Below are 17,413 nucleotides of genomic sequence, written 5' to 3'. Positions count from 1 at the left end.
AGTGTAGTAAGTTATTTCCAATAGGCACCTTACTTAAGCCTCCAGTATCTTTTGCAGTTCCTTTACTGTTACCCCCATTTGCTTGATGAGGTGATGCAGATTTTGAGAAGTATCTTGACTATAGTCACGCAGCTAATAACTGCTAAAATCTGGGCTCTCCCTTCATGTCTCATGATGACGCTGTTGTCCTGCACCTCAGCCTTTATGCTTCAGCATCTTGGGCATAGAATGCTAGGTGACACCAACATTTAAGGAGAGGGCTAAGAAGAGAAGGTCTACAGAGGAAGGCTGGGGAGTGTGAGAGATGAGGTTCAAACGAAGGTGGACTCCTGAAAGCGATATGCTCGTGGTCGCAGTAAGGGGATAGTGACTTCATTAGTGTGGTTTCAGAGCACATGGAAGGCTGTGTTGAGTGGGCTGGAGCATGAACGGGGGAGGAAGAAATGAAGTCCATGGATGGTATCACTGTGTTCAAGAAGGGGCTGGGAGAGAACATGCAGTCTGGGAATTACAAAGCCATTTGTGAGTGGTAAGAGCTATAGAGAGAGCCGTGTTGGGTAGTCTGTGCTCTCAAATCTTGAAGCGGTGCAGCGTGGAACCACTAGGGTCGTCAAGAGTCTAGATAACTTCATGAATGTAGAAAGGCGATTCTGGGTGCAGGCTTGCTCTGAAGTCTTTTAAATTCTAATCAGTCTATTGACTGTGCAGCTGTGATCTCTTGTAAGAAGAGGTCTCTGAAAGTTGGTTAAGATAATCTGTCAAGATATACAGACCCTAGATTATTTTCTGAGTGAACATCTCCTAGCACGTCAATATGAGGTCCTAGGGTATTTAGGTTGGAAAATGACATCACGGATTAATGCTTGTCTAAAATGTTCTAACTTGGTTACTCTACAGTTATTTTCATCCATCTCATGTACTGTGGGTTACGCTTTCTGTCTTGCATTTTGATCTCTACTGTTAATTTTGTTTTGAGATTATGAAAGGGCTTTAGACCTCTTGTAAAAGCCCATTACTTACCGGCATGTCCTGATTTTTGACAGATTCATGTGTTTCTTCAAGCTTTTAAAATACGTTCTCGACAGTAGCCATGATTTATTTGGGGGTTTAGGGTTGTATCTGAATCTTACTATGTGAGACAGAGTTATAGAATTCACTTTCAAAATTTTGGTCTTTTAAAAATCACTCAGTCAAAGCTTTTACTATCATTTTTCAAACGTGAATGGAAAGTTGATTACAGTGCACTGTATTGAGCGGGAGATGTTTCTTCTTTTTCTCATGTAGTGAGGTGCATTTTTGTTATTTCTCCATCCTCATCTCCTTTTTGACTCAGGCATTACTCTCCCGGGGAGAATCACTGTGCTTCATTCTCTCTGTAACTCTCTGAGGTATCCGGAGATAACTAACCTACACACAATTTCTTTCTGGCTTTAACATCCTTGCCCTGCCCAGCTCTGTGAAATGTTTCAGAAACCAGTCAGTCCATAACCACTAGGTAAGGCACTAGGTAAGGTAGTGACACCCCACTCTCCCCTGGACATACGTGCCCTATTCCGAGAGAGTTGGAGCATGTGGGAGTTGTCAGAGTGGGTGTATATTTAATCCTAGGAGCGGACCTTAGTCGAGACTAAATAAAATGTTACTCTTAATTACTACTCAAGATGACCGCTTTTATGCCACATACTTGGCCAAGCCCTGGGGACATACTAGTAAGCAAATAAATGCAGCCTCTTCTCTTGAGCTTACAGTCTAAGAGAAAAAAAATCTCCTACAAGCAACATAATTGGAAGGTAGATGAAGCTGAACAGCAAGTAGGATATGTATTCCTCATTTGTTATCAAACACTTTTATTGAGTAACTACTGTGGGCAAGGGGTCTGGATGCACAGTGAATATAGCAGTATACAAGAGTGGCACAGAGCTCTTCGGGAAATAACATTGTCACATACGTTATTGAGTGATACTCTGCAAAAACATATAAAAGTTAAATATGACAGCAGGTTTTAGCTCTCAAAGTATACTTCCTCTTTGCATTCGTTTTTCTAGTCAGTGACATTTAATAGCAAGCAGTATAACTGGCTATAACAGATATGATTATCTTCATATATTCTATAACATTTCTTACAGTTATTGCCAGTTTTCGAGGAACTGTCCCATATGGCCTGTCACTGGAAATTGGAGATACAGTTCAGATCCTGGAGAAGTGTGATGGTAAGTGGGCTAGTGCTGATTGTTCAAGGTTGTATAACCAACCTCGTCACCATTGGACAGTTCATAGTGTTTGCAAATTCTGTCCTTCTGTTAATTTCTGGGATTTTTCCAGTGGTCACAGTGATCCATTTTTGACAAAGCTTATTTCTTGCAGATTCAGTATTTGGCTTATGGAAAAGCATCATTTGCTATTTTTAAGCTGATATATTTTTCCTGATATTATTTCCTTATATTCACTAGATGCCAACATATAAAGCAGTTGAGGCTACTGTATTTGAGGGGATTCATGACTCAGTGCCAAACTTTCTCAGGATCTCAGGGGTCTAATAGGTCCCCCGGGACAGGAAGAAACAGATCCAGAGCAGAAATGGCTTCTCCAAGGTTAAGTAACCAGATGCCTTGGGGAAGACTCCTGCCAAGGCCAACTCTGCTGTAGTTCTGCTGTCTTCTTCCCTGCCACCCCGAAACTTGAACTAAAGTTATTCAATGCATATGAAATGTTAATGGAATCTATTGTAAGGGCTTTATGATTATTAATTTATACTGCATGTAACTCATTAAATCAAGATACTTAGCATGATCTCAAAGGTTTCCAGTCCTGTTCCATAAGACATGCTTAAGCTCTCATATTTAAAAAGATCCCAGTTGAAATGACTGCTCTTTTTTTATTGTTGCTAAGATGACCACATTTTAAATATCCATTTTTCTCCTGAAATGTTGTGCTTAATAGGATTTATAATATGATAACATTCTGTCGTAGCAAGATTCATTAAACTGTGTTCCTCCAAACAGAACTCTTAAAATTACTTAGAACCTGGCATTAAATGGTGATGGTACATGGACATTTATTCTGTGCCCTGTAAATGAGATCTCTAAAAGTATAATCAGGTCTTTCATGTTATTGTCAGATGCATTTTGTCTATTTTTACCCTGTATACAGATAAATATAAAATCTGTTTTGAATTGGTGCATGAAAATGGGCTCCATGGCTACTGGGAGCTGGTTTGTAACCTAAAAACCTTCCCCTGCAATATAATTGAACAGAGACCTCCTTTTAAGACTTTAGCAATTCTCAAAAAGTTGTGGTTCTGTTAGAGTAATTATTTAAGAATGGATATATTTCTTGGATGTGTCTTTAAGGGATTTTTAAATCCTGAGATAGTTTCTGTTCAATTCATTTTGCTTTTCTTCAGACTGATTTTAAAGCTGTTAGATATGACATTTTACAATATATCTTTTTAAAAAAATTTAAAAGGAACAGAGTATTGAAATATAAAGTTCAAATATTTTGTTTTAAAAATTCAATTAATCAAAAAAAAAAAAAAAAACCAATTCAACAGAATATTTGTTACATGGTAACTTCTTACCGATAAACAAAATGGTTCTATACTTGAAGAAACTGTAAGTTGAAAATAATACATTTAGAGGGAGTATATATTTACCATTTATTTTCATATATATATACCCTGTACTTGTTTTAAGGTATAAAAAGGTAAGTTCCTCTTTCAGGATAGTGCTGAAAATTTGATTCAGAATTGCTTAGAGGTTAAGCCATAGGCATTCCACAGAATAAACATTAAGGTGAGCTCAGGTGGTAGGACATTTTGCTGATAAGAGTGCCCATCACTTTCCTTGATAGGTGATACCTGATTTTCCTCTTCTTATGCTATCAGACTGATCCTAAACCTAGATGATGGGCTGAAGGATGTGCAAATTCACTCTATGACTGTTGGCTGAGCCCTATTCTTTGGCAATAGGGTCTGGGCCTTGTAGTCAGGCAAAGAGAAATTGGAAACTTATTAAATCTTGTGCAGATTCTTGAATTTCCCTGAGACATAATGTAGCCTTTTATAAAACGTGGAGAAACCATGCTCATGTCAATTAACTTGCCCAAAATAAAATAATCTGATAAGTAGCAAAGCCAGAATTTAAGCCCAATGCTATTCCAAACCCTGTACTTCCATTATGCATGTTTCTATTTTTCATATAGATTTCCATTACAATTTTTTTAAATGGTTTCTTAATAGAATGCTTAAACTATTAGTCACTTGAGCTATAGTCTAGCCCAATCCAACCCCCATTTTATTCATACACAGAATATTTACTGGTAGGGTAAAATTCCATCAGTAAAGGACAGATTGATTTGTAATAATTTATTTTCTTTAAAATATTATAATGGTTTATCAAAATAATGACCATGATTATTTCTCCACAGGCTGGTACAGAGGATTTGCCTTAAAAAACCCAAATGTCAAGGTAATAAAAAATATTACTCATAATCATAATTATGGGATTTTTTTAAAAAAAGTTATTTTATTTCATTTTACAATTGAAATTACAGTTGGGACTCTTAAAGTGCCAAATGGCAATACAGATTTTCATAATTTTGGGAATTCCTTTGAACTTGGATTATCATTAAGACATGCTACTCAAATGATAATCCTAGGTAGCTCTTGCAGTTTGTGCTGAGAAGACCTTAATAAGCTCATTATATTATAAACAAAATCTTTTTGAAGTGTTAGTTTAGCAGAGAGTGAAATTAAAATTCAAGCAGGGGAAATAGATATTCCAAAAGAAAAATTGAATAGAGGTGTTAAGATTTCTGTGGTATCATTTGTAAAAGAGTGATGTGGAGAAACACGTTTATTTCAGCAGCCTAGTAAGATTCCCTTCTGGGTTTGGGCAGGTGAAACATGGGGAAGCCGTGTTACAAAGAGCTCCCTGTTCCTACGATTCCAGACAGAAACTAAGACTCACTGTCCTTTATATGTTTATATACATCCTCAGAAATTATAGTAAGGAGGTAGTATGATTTTTATTTTACCTTTCTTTTGTATACCTTATGACTTTGACACTAATCCTTACTATTTTCTGTGTTTGTCTACTTTATTCTAATCTCTCCAACTTTCATCCACACTTCCCAGGTTCTATAATACTCTCTTGCATGTCATGTTCATTTCTTGGTTTAATTCTGGCTTTATTAGGATTGTAGATAAGAAAATGTATCATTTCTTACTCTCAAAATACAGTGTAAGCTAAGTTCTTCTACCTGCCTTTCTCCTTAAATATACCTTTCTCTGGATCACCTAGCTATGTTTAATAACTGTATTTCATTTATTTTTGGTCATTCTAAAGGAGAGGCTGAGGGACAAAAGACTACAGAAATTTAATTTTTTTAAAATACTTTAGCTGTCATTTAAAGTTATTTTTGAACATCTGCAAGGCACATGCCAATGTAGCTTCAGTATTTAATTATTCATTTAGAGTAATTTTGAAAAAAATTTATTTTGACTTATTTCTGCCCCTCTTCTAACCTCAAATTCTGACTTTTTAAAAATTATAATTAACTCTATTGGTTAATCCTACCATATTGAGTTAGTGTAAATTTTGAAGAAAATATTTTTATTTTTTTTATTTTTTATTTTTTTGAAGAAAATATTTTTAACACGTATATCTATTTACTACTGTTGTTTGTACAGAATTTGCTTATTAAATTTTATGTTATCCTTGGATCCACAATGGTGATAACATATTCAAATGACATTTGCTTTCCTAAATATTTAATTGAATTTGTCATGTGATGATACATCAAAAATCATTCAGAAGATATTGTCATTTAATGGACAATAAAATTGATGCTGATGTTTTTTTATGTTGTTTCTTTCAACTTCCCATTTAGAACAAAGGAACAATTTCCTAGTCCTATCTTTTGTCTACAATAAAAAGCTTTGAGCTAGCATGCTGTCTTTTGTTTAATTTTTGTTCCATCACAATGCAGCCTGGTGATTAATTGCTACTATGTTTTCATCAAAGTTCTTCCCCTAACACATAGTATATGTATTGTCTCCCAATTCATTGTGGTATTTTGTTTTTAGTGTGTATTTTAAAATAGACACGAGTGTTTTAGAAGAAAATGAACTACCAAAACAAACAAAAACTAATGCAATATTAAACTATGCAATACTAAAAAAAATCTTATTTGGTATAACATGCTTTCTATTCTATGCAGAATTCCTGAAAATTTAGAAATTTTGTTTTATAAAGAAAATACTTCTAAGTGAGATTTAATTTTTTTTATTATATTTACTTTAGAGAATCCCTGAATTTGTCAACTAATGAATAGCAGAAAATAAGAGAAATGGATCCAGTGTGGTAGAGATGTTGATTTTCCCTGTTCCCAGTACTGTATGGTTGTATGACTGTGTTTTATACGTATAACTTGTGAAAACACCCCCGCCTTATCAGTCACCTAGCACCATAACCTCATGTTTTCTCCTGCAGGGTATCTTTCCTTCCAGCTACGTTCACTTGAAAAATGCCTGTGTGAAGAACAAAGGGTAAGAAATGAGTTTTATTAATAGTGAGGGGATTTTCACAGAACCATTGCTTATTCGAGAAATTGAAAGGCTTAGTAATTGTCTTGAAAATGAACTACAGGAGATCATGCTATTGTCTGTGTGGTTTGATAAAGGTGGATTACACTAAGGCAGTTGGTGGAGAAAATGTAATACCCTGCATCTGTGTGTGCTAGACCAGAGGGGAATCTAGGGCCTCAGAGGTCTTTCATTGTCCACAAATCATGGAATCAGCCTAATCTTAAGGAGAAGGGGTTGGTTCTTTTTGGTTTCCTGCTATATAGAGAAGCATGGCAGTCAACCCATGGAGTGCTGAGTCATGTCTCAAACCCCAGGCATTTCCTAGATTTACCACTGATTATAAGCAGCCAAGCCTGACTGTTTTTTCCTAATTGGGGATAATACCATATTCTTGTGTGACCACTTCACAAAGCCACTCTTCTATTTTAGGGAATGGTATTTCTGTACTTGGTTTGGTTGAGCTCATTGATCACCTAAGATTTCTTATACATTTTTAAAGTTTTTCCAGTCTGTTTCCAAAAGGACTTAAAGTCGTTGCAGGATAACAGATCATTCAAATAAAATATCATAGTATAAAACAGTAGAACTTGCTTATTTTAATGGTTGTCATGAGCAGATCATTATAAGTAGGCCATGGATTTGGACCCAAACATTCACTGCCCGTGTCACAATGAATATGCACTAGATCACTGAATGATTGTCATTTTATGACAAAAGGAAGAATACAGATTCAGCCTTAAAAATTACATTTTGGGATGCCTGGGTGGCTTAGCAGTTGAGCATCTGCCTTCAGTTTAGGGCATGATCCCAGAGTTCTGGGATCGAGTCCCACATCAGACTTCCTGCAGAGAGTCTGCTTCTCCCTCTGCCTGTGTCTCTGCCTCTTTCTCTGTGTCTCTCATGAATAAATAAATAAAATCTGGGGCAGCCCTGGTGGCTCAGTGGTGTAACGCCGCCTTAGGCCCCGAGCGTGATCCTGGAGACCCGGGATCGAGTCCCATGTCGGGCTCCCTTCATGGAGCCTGTTTCTCCCTCTGCCTGTGTCTCTGCCTCTCTCTCTGTCTCTCTGTCTCTCATGAATAAGTAAATAAATACATACATACATAAAATCTTTTTTAAAAAATTATATTTTACTTCAAATAAAAAACATTTATTTGAATTACTAAAGCACTTTTTTTAAAAAAGATTTTTATTTATTTATTCATGAGAGACACAGGGGGAGAGAAAGGCAGAGACACAGGCAGAGGGAGAAGCAGGCTCCACACTGGGAGCCCGATGCGGGACTCAATCCAGGGAACCCAGTATTATGCTCTGGGCCAAAGGTAGGCGCTAAACCGCTGAGCCACCCAGGGATCCCCCTAAAGCACATTTTAAATCATAGTAAATGAGATCTTTAAACTTGAATTTTACTAAAGAAGTTCCAAGGCATGCTATTTAAATGGATGATTCTTATATCCACTGTCTATAAAGGTAAAGTATTAATCTTAATTCATTGAAATAACTTCTGCAGGTGGGTGAGCATCTGTGGAATAAGTACCTTGAGAGTTACCTATATGGATAAATCTCTAGGAGATCTTATACTGTATGTCATTCAATACTGCTTGAAGCAATATTACCATCATTAGTAGTAGCCGTAGTAATTATTTAAAATAGTAGATTAAAAACATGATAATTCTAATATGAATAATTACCACTGCTGCTACTGTTTTAATCAGTGTGTGTCCTTTGGGAATGTTGCACCAGAAATGAGTCAAGCTTGGAGTTCTCCCGCCAGGCTTACTTTGCACTGTCTAGCTCCCCTCCAGCAAACCAGAGGAAACTAGCAGTTGCTTGGGCCATAGGCTCACTCTTTGTTCTGAGCTTTCTGCTCTAGTGATCCGGGCTGGGCAATATGGAAACCCCAAGCTCTCTACCCTGATCCTTAAAATGTCCACTTGGGTTGACCCATGCAGTCAGTTCTCTTTGCTGCCTATACCCCAAGCCCAACCCTACCCCTTTAACTATGCAGAGCAAAGGGATGATCAACCCCCACCATACACTCTGACCAAGGGAAGTAGAGAATGCTAGCAAAGATAATGTCAAGCATCGTTCTACCCCATGGAAGTCCTACCTCAGAGCAGATTGGGGTGGGGCATTATCAAAACAAGTGCCTTTTTTTATTTATTTTTGTCCCAGGGAGAAACTACAGATCTGGCCCCCTTCCCTGAGCCTGAGGAAGTTTAAGTAACGATAAAGTGTTCTCAGAATTTTGTTGTGTAAGTTTAAGAGTTGGTTGTGGGTTCTTCATGTGACACAGGGCATAATGAGCATTAAGTAGCAGGAGAACGTTGGGGGGAGAATACAAATTTATTTTCTTAACAAGAAAAAAGTTATTGGAATTAATTGAGACTCCAGATTCTAGGACCATTAACTGGAAGAAAATCTTGAGCCTGAAAACATTTGAGAACACACATTACCAGATGATTGCTTTCCCAAAGAGGAACTTCTTTGGATTTTGACATTAACCTCTCTTATTTTAAGATCAGCAGCCTGATGGCTGCTGCAAAATGTATCTCGGAAGGATGAAGTAGCTGCAAAGTGTATCAGAATAACTAAACAAAATGTAATTTCAGGGGCCACTACTTACAACTATTTGAACATCGACTTTGGTTTTGGTGTAATTAAGAGGAAACAGCTGGCTTGCCGAAAACGGTGATTTTGTAAAGCTTCTTAAAAATTTACATTTTGGTGAACAAATACCAAATCAACTTCTCACAGACTGAATTGCCTTTTTCTTCATTCCTGGGTCTTCAGAGCAATGTTGGGCTGATGGGGGTCCTTAAATTAAATGATGGTTTATGAACAACGAGGCCACTTCTCTAGTGTTTAATTGCTGCTTGAGGTCATGCCACTTTTTAAATGTTAAGTAGGTTGTCGAGTTGTCCTGGAAATTCATTATTCCCTTTTTGACCTTACATCTGATCATTTTATAATCTCTGTCTCCAAATATTCATCATTTAAATTGCAACAGCTGCTTCAAAAGCAAAATAAAGGCGCTACCATTTGAAAATGTCACACGTAGACTTGATGTAAGGATCTGTATATGTCGCAGTTCATATACTACTGTTTACTTTTATTTCTAATTTTGAATCCCACTTTTACATTTTCAGCTGTGTTTCAGCTCTAGAAAGAAGGGAAATATTCACAGAGCACGTATTTTAGCAGCAGTATGAAATGAGGAAATGAGGCTCTGTTGGTGAAGATTTTTCGTTCTCTTACTCGCTGTCAAGAAGACTTTACAAAAGACAATTATACACCCTTTGGATATAACATCACAAAGGAGCTACAGAGCAGTTATTAGCCTCATGCTAAGAAGTAATTTTCCCTTGATCATCTAGACAACCTGGTTCAGTGTCTAAAATGCTGTTACCTTGTACATATTAGATGTTGTCCTTGAAAAAAATACATACTCAAATGTTAAGAAAATAATCCCCATCAAATAGCTGGCAGCATTCTTATGAGAAGTTGTAGTAATAATAGCCACTTAAGCATTTTAACCTGCACACAAACTGAAAAAAAATTGAAAAAAGAAACTCGAGATGAGGGAAAAGGTTGTTGTACATCAGAGATAGACGCAGGGGATAAAGAAAATCTTCTGGGTTTTCTTTTCGTCCATAGCTTCATGGATCTCCTCAACAACAGACCACTGTACGTACCCCAGTAGATGCTGGTATGAGTGTTTTCCCAGTATAGTGTTTCACTTTTAGAAAAGAAACAGGAAAAATATATTACCCTAATCATAGAGAGGAGCGTTGTGCAATGGATATCCGAACGTCTGTGATAGCAAAAGCTTTGAAGTTCAATGACGCATGATGACATTACTAATATATTAATCATTTTTCATGGTCCCATTTACAAATAATAAAAATGAAGTGTTAATAAGATCAAGCGAGTGTTTAATTGGTACCTCGGTGTCTAGGTACTTATAACACTAGGTTAGGTTGGACGTTTGCAGCCGTAATATCCTGATCATTGAGCAAGTCTGTTACTCCCTTTGAATCGTATGGTCATGGTGCTTGAAAAGCAAAAGCTATTTCATAGTTTATGTGGGCTCAGTGACCTCATGTTACATGAAGGCTTTTGGGCTTGGGAACTTAAATGAGTTGTTGTTTAGTGGTCACATTGTGGCTGGAGCAGAAGTCTTCTGATTTTGTTGCTTCTCACCACACTCCTCAAAATTGATGTGGATAAAGTGGCTGGTCCTTTTGGTGTTGTACTGCCATGACCCACATAACATGCCTCACACAGGTCTCTAATCAGATCCTTGTTACTGTCTGCAGAACCCAAACTAATAGGCAGTTTCCTTTCCTAGTTTTATCTTTCGGAGGATTGAAAAGAAAATTGTTATCTATGACAATTGCATATATACTTTTTCTCTTTTAATTTCACAGACAATTTGAAATGGTTATTCCCACCGAAGACTCCGTTATAACAGAAATGACATCGACATTAAGAGACTGGGGAACTATGTGGAAGCAGCTGTATGTGGTAGGTAACTTTTTAATGGTGTAATTTTTTGGATTGCGAATTGTTTTAAGAAATACTTGAGCAAGAGTCAGCATCGACCAATGGTTGAGCACTCACTTTAAGGCATTAGCACTGCTCTAGAAATCACATACAGAGCCTAATAACACATAGCCTTGCTGCAATCTGTGAGTCTACTAAGCATGGGCTAAGTTCTTTTTCAAGCTGCAGGAATGTAAAAGATGATTTTTCTGGCATCTCATCAAGTAGAATGGTTTACATGGATCTAGTTAGTGTCAGGTTTCCTGAGTATTTTTAATTTTCAAGGAGAGAGAAATTTATTTGCATACAATTGGAGTATTGGTGGTATTTTATATTAATTTTCTGTAAGTAATTCAGATATACTGAAAATGATAGACTCCTTAGGCAGAATGAACAAGAATATTCTAAATATATAAGAGAAAGGAATGCTTCTCAAACAAAATGGGAGGGGGTCAGGTCAATGTTTGGGGAGTATGTTTTCATGTACTTACTTTTTATAACAAATTGTACTTATGAAGAGCTTACTATGTTGCAAACCCTGTGGAAGTCCTCCATGTGCAGCATCTCCTCCGATCTCTACAACCACTTAAGGAAATGATGACTGTGATCATCCCCAGCTCACGAATGAGGAGCAAGAGGCAGAGAGTGAAGTGTTGGCTCTGGCCCACGCAGCCAGAAAATGGCAGGGCTGGGATTCTGATGTGAATCTAGTGCTTTGGATCTCTGATAAGCACAAATTTGGGGGTGGTGAAGGTTTGAGGATGAGGAACACTGTTTCTCCTTTTATTTTCAAAGACATTTATAGAACAGCTTGATCATTTGAAGGGATGCGTTCAAAATACAAAGGTGTACTTAGCCTGACAAAACGATTTGAAACAGCTTGTCAAAGAGAAAATCCAAATTAGCGAAGGACATTGGCACGGAATGACAGTTTTTATTGTCTCTTACATATAAAATGCAATAGGATATTTCATTGAGGCAAGAAAATCTTAAAAATAAAACCCCTTTTGATGTTGGATTTCTCTGACCATGCCCTCCTGGCGCTGGTGGCTTTAGGACTCACTCCTAAAATCCACAGGGCAGTCTTAGATTAAATGCCAGTCTAAGCTTTGCTGGAATGAGGTAAATGCAAAGTCAAGATAACGGAACTCAAGGGGTCTGAGCTGAGAGGCTACAAAGGAAATGCACGCAGATCTCCTCTTGAGATTTTTTGGGAAAAAAAAATTGTATTAGAACGAGTATAAAATCCAACTATTATTTCACTTAAAATAACATTGTGCATAATATTAACGTGGGAATGAAGCTATTTGAAACGTTCAAATCATTGCATCTTAAATACCCAACAGAAGAGTTATAAAAATAATGGCAGTGTAAGTGTCATCCATTAGTTGAGCTAGAGCCCCAGCACTTTGCCTTTTATGCGGCAGCTTGTGGGGAACAAAGTTGAATTGCCTCTTGAGTCTGTCTTATCTAGCTATTTTTACCTGCTTTTCAGGTTGCGAGCATCTATTTTGGGGACATACTTGATTGGCTTGAAAATCTATGTGCTGTAAGCCCCAGGAGTAACTTTTCCACTTCCTGACGTCCTGAGTAATGGACACACCGAGAGAATGATTTGAAAGTTGCCCCTGGAGACTGGCATGGTAGTCACTTATGTTAGGGACAGATAGGAAGTTGGACCTGGAAATAATAGATTTTCGACCTTGAGAATGAGGCTGACTTGGCTGTGTCGGACCTTCTGGGTTCTTTTTTCCTAATCCAGGTGTTCCAAGCCCAGTGTTCTGGTTCAGGTCGGTGCATGTTCTTTTCTAGTAGTTTTTAAGGTGCCTGGCTTCTCCCCTGGTAGATGTTTGATGAGGATACTAAGATCTTGTAAATTGTAAGCCATTTATGAGGTCTACTTTGTATAAGTAGAACTTGTATTTTAAAAGCTCATGGTAAATACTTTTTGAGAAATGCTAGTTGCTCTTTTTTAATATCATTGAGAAGAGCCTAAATAATGTTCTTTCAACTATCAGTTAATAAAATACCAGTAACATAACCGCAAAAAGCTTAGGAGAAATACAGCAGCCATCTTTTACTAAGTACTTCTGCGCAGGCCTTTGGCTGGATATTTTATATCTTATTTATTTATTTATTTATTTATTTATTTATTTATTTATTTATTTATTTATTTATTTATTTTTGAAATTTTATATCTTTCTTCTCGGGGCTCTGCCAGAGTGTTTTTATTCTCAAATCTTAGCAGAGATAACGTATTCAGGGTCCCGTGCTAAGTGGTAAGGCCTGCATCTGAAGGTAGATCTGCTGCTCTAAACCCTATACTGTTTTCATTTGAGGCAAATGAAAACCTACCCATTCTCTAAAACACTAAAATCCAATTGGCTTTTTGCTACAGCTCCGATATATTGCAGGAACTTTTAGATATGGCTTTACTCTAAGTGCTTGGTATTGCACCCTACCCTTTTCATTTAATGTTAAAATCAAGAGCACTTTTTATCTAAATAGTCTTCATAAGTGTCCAGTGTTTGAAATCCAGTTTTTGATGAATCATCATTTTATGACCTGCTGTCAGACCAGATGAGAGACGTACAACTTGCACATTAGTAGGGCAGGTGTGCTGGTCACGACTGCAGGATGTCAGTGTTCCTGCCTCCCCTCCCCTAAAGGGAAAGCTGACCAGCTGGTTTTCATTTTTATAAAGGATCCAGCTTCCTTTTCATGTCAGCGTTCTCTTCAGCCTAAGTACTAGAGGTGACATCATTAGAAAAGCAAGTCCATCCTACTGAACGACTGCAGAACACCTCTCCCAAGAGCAGGGCAGATGACTTTCACACTGTGACAGTCAGGTCTATGGAGCTGGCTCTCCCTTTTGCTGCATGAGACTTGACTTATTTTACATCCTCCTTATGGGACTTCTTTGACTCTCATGGACCTTTCCAATGACCACTGACTTCCTCAAGCTTTTCCTGATCTTCTTCCCTTATTGTTTCACATGACTTACACAGGATCTACCTCTCAAGATCTACAGAATGACCTCCTATAAATCAAGTATCTATTTATTCATTCTCCAGCTGCTGGGGCTACCCAAGGCCGACCCAGCATCTATGGTTGGGAGTTGACACCAAGTGGAGAGCACAGACACTGAGTGGCGAATTACCAGAGTCTTGCATCACAATGCCCCTGGCGTGACTTGTATGGTAGCATATAACATGAGTAAAGAGCGAGACGAAGAAGCTCCATAGAGTGCTTTACGAGTCGAGAAGCACAATTATTTATATTTCAGGGGTGGTGTCATGGAGAATGCTTTGCTGTTTAGCCAGCACATTTGTCTCACCTGCACAGTACATTAAAATACTCCAAGTCACCAAGTCTTGATAAAGTAGAAGACATGTCACGACTTTTTAAAATTAAAATAAAAAAAATTGTGTTCCAACCGAGCATCTTTACCCATCACACAGGATTTTTGCTATTTTTGGTAGTTTATCACAGCAGAGGACTTCACGTGTATGATAATCTCAATCCTTTCATAACACTGTCTCTGTCCTCTACTATTATCTTAGTAGAAAGTAAAAGCATAACTTCTGGTTAAGAAAGATGAAAGGTGGATATTGAGAAATGGTTTTGCCCTCAATGTCTCCGAGTAAGAGAGATAGGCTAGCTTTTGGTAAGGACACAACATTTGTAGAGGGCTTATTCTAGATGAAACCCACAACAGTAGCAGTATTGGTAATGGCCAACACTTGGGTGGTATTTATTCTAGGCCAGGTGTTATTCTCAAGAGTTTTGGTATGTTAACTCATCAGTCTTGACAGTGACCCCATCAGATAGTTATTATAATACCCATTATACAGATAAGAAAATACACACCAAGAAGTTAATACATTGCCGAAGGTTTTTCAGCCAGTTAGGGGCAAAGTTGGAAAGCAGGTCTGGTAGTCAGGCTCCCGAGTCTGTGCTCTTCGTCACTGTGCCGTTCTGCTCTCTTCACGAACCTTATCTCCAATCCACCAAACAACCTCACAGGAAGGTAGTACTGTCTGTTTCACAGGTGACAAGACTCGTTCCAAAGCCTGTAAAACAAGTAAGTAGCAAAACCAGGATCTGAAACCAGTTAACCCATTTACCTTACATTAAGCCGCCCTTGCTGGACGAATTTCTCAGGAGAGTATCTTGAATCTACACGAATGTTTAACCAGTCAGAAAAAAAAACAGTGTTTATTTGCAGAGGTCTGAATAGGGACCAGGTAATAGCCGCGAATGAGGTTGAGAGCCCCCGGCGTACCCAGCTATGGTGGGAAAGACCGGAGAGCCTTAAGACCAACATGCAAGAAATAATTAGAAAACGGTATTTTCCGTTAAAGTGGCCTTCGTTGCATGCAGCCACTGTTCAGAGAAGGGAGAAAAGAACATGGGTGAGAGTTACCAGGGAAGATTCCTGACCGAGGTGGGATACGGGCGGAGCCTTGAAGGACAGTAGAATTTGGATAGAGCTGAAGAAAGGAGGATTTGAAGTGGGAAAGGAGGCAGGGAAGGTGAGCTCCGGGTGTGGAGGCGAAGTGAGGACGCTGGGCGGTCTGAGAGGTGAAGTTGGACTCTTGGCCAGGAGAGCGGAGTCGCGAAGCTGGGTGAAAGCGTGCAGAGCAGGTGTGTAGCCCAGAGTCCGAGGGGAGAGGGGCCTGTGAACAGAGGATCTGCCTGCGGAGTGGCGGGCACGTGGAGGGTGGGCACATGGAGGGTGGGCACGACTGTCCTTCCCTTTCTTTCTTTCTCTTTTTTTTTTCTTTCAAGATTTTATTTATTTATTTGTGAGAGACACACAGAGACAGGCAGAGACACAGGCAGAGGGAGAAGCAGGCCCCGTGCAGGGAGCCCGATGCGGGACTCGATCCCAGGACTCCAGGATGACGCCCTGAGTCAAAGGCAGATGCTCAACCGCTGAGCCACCCGGGCGTCCCTGTCCTTCCCTTTCCCGCCTAGTTTCCTCACCATTCACTCTGGAGACTGACCCGCGATGCCACGTTTGTGTACCTCTCAGAGAAACGAAGGCGATCTCTTCCACCGGCTGTGGCACATAATGAATGAGATCCTGGATCTGCGGCGGCAGGTGCTGGTGGGCCACCTAACCCACGACCGGATGAAGGACGTGAAACGCCACATCACGGCCCGCCTGGACTGGGGCAATGAGTGAGTACCGTCCGCCGCAGTGGGGGCGGGGGGGGGATCTCTGCTGGCAGCGCACAGGTGTGAGCCACTGCACGGTAATGTCTCCAGAAAACCCCCTAGGGGGCTGTTTCAGCTCTTTTTTCCTTTTGGGGACTTAGGGGAAAACTGTCACCCATGGAGTTGAGAACCGCAGCCTGTCCAACTGGCGAGGGCACCAGGTTGCTGTTTGTTCACTAGTGCCCCGTGAGGGCAGACGGTGTGCATGTGCCCACAGAGTAGGGAGTGTTCACAGGGATCAGCCACATATGGCTTCTGCTAAATAGATCTTATTTAAAAATAGGCTTTAGGTTTGGCCTGTGTATTTGCTTTTAATATATACCCCTTCCGTAGCGTCGTAATATGTCACCGGAGAAATCTGGAGGGAGATACTAATGCTAACACTGCCTATTGAAAGTCTTAAAACAGGTGCACCAGTGGGGCATTCACGATTGCCCTGATTCCGCCTGTGTGTGTATGCAGTGGCCCCTTGGAGGAGCTGCTTGGGAGAACTCCGTAAAAGGCAGACCAAGACTTACTCTTAAAGAAAACTATGACTAATGTAAAATAAGAGCAAAGCACTTTAGTAAATCTCATCACTTAAAGCCCTGATCAAAGCTGATATTGTACCAAGTAGGAATGTTAAAATGTGGGTGAGAAATTAGGAAAAGCTTGGACTGTGATCCTAGGCTTGTTGAAAGACGTTGAAAGGTGTCTCAACGTCAAAGTCACATCCTCTCTTCCTTTTCTCTCCCCAAGTCCCCATTTGCTATTTGGACCTTCAGAGGATCTTAGGGCTACGGAATAAAAGAAAAGCAGGCAGGAAAGGAGAAAATGGCAGGACATAAACCACAGATAAATTCGCCTCTTACTGAATCTGGAAAAACCGATTTGAAGCTAGAGTGCTGCTTCCTCTGATGACAGGGAGTAGCTCTATCAGAAGCCACTTCTGATTCTGCTGAGACGTGACATACTACAGACATGAGCACATGGACCTCCTGACACATTTTAAGCCTCGTGCTCACGCAGACTACTTCCGCTATTTTGTTGAGTAAGATGTGCCATTCATCCTTTTAAAGA

At 39.3% G+C, this 17,413-nt stretch overlaps 1 protein-coding gene across 7 annotated transcripts in view; it reads left to right on the top strand.

Annotated features, from left to right (window-relative positions):
* DOCK4 (dedicator of cytokinesis 4) overlaps positions 1 to 17,413 on the top strand; it is a 407,219-nt gene that overhangs the window by 182,211 nt on the left and 207,595 nt on the right. For all 7 annotated transcript variants that reach the window (XM_072764773.1, XM_072764772.1, XM_072764775.1 and 4 more), the window contains exons 2-6: positions 2,127 to 2,210; positions 4,426 to 4,466; positions 6,492 to 6,547; positions 11,017 to 11,113; positions 16,170 to 16,318. In XM_072764773.1, coding sequence (XP_072620874.1) covers positions 2,127 to 2,210; positions 4,426 to 4,466; positions 6,492 to 6,547; positions 11,017 to 11,113; positions 16,170 to 16,318 — 427 coding nt within the window. The remainder of the gene's footprint in view (positions 1 to 2,126; positions 2,211 to 4,425; positions 4,467 to 6,491; positions 6,548 to 11,016; positions 11,114 to 16,169; positions 16,319 to 17,413) is intronic.

Source organism: Vulpes vulpes, chromosome 7 (genome assembly GCF_048418805.1).
Source record: "Vulpes vulpes isolate BD-2025 chromosome 7, VulVul3, whole genome shotgun sequence".
NCBI lineage: Eukaryota > Metazoa > Chordata > Mammalia > Carnivora > Canidae > Vulpes > Vulpes vulpes.
The sequence above is the reverse complement of the archived record's forward strand: the minus strand, read 5'-3'. Positions and strand labels throughout refer to the sequence as shown.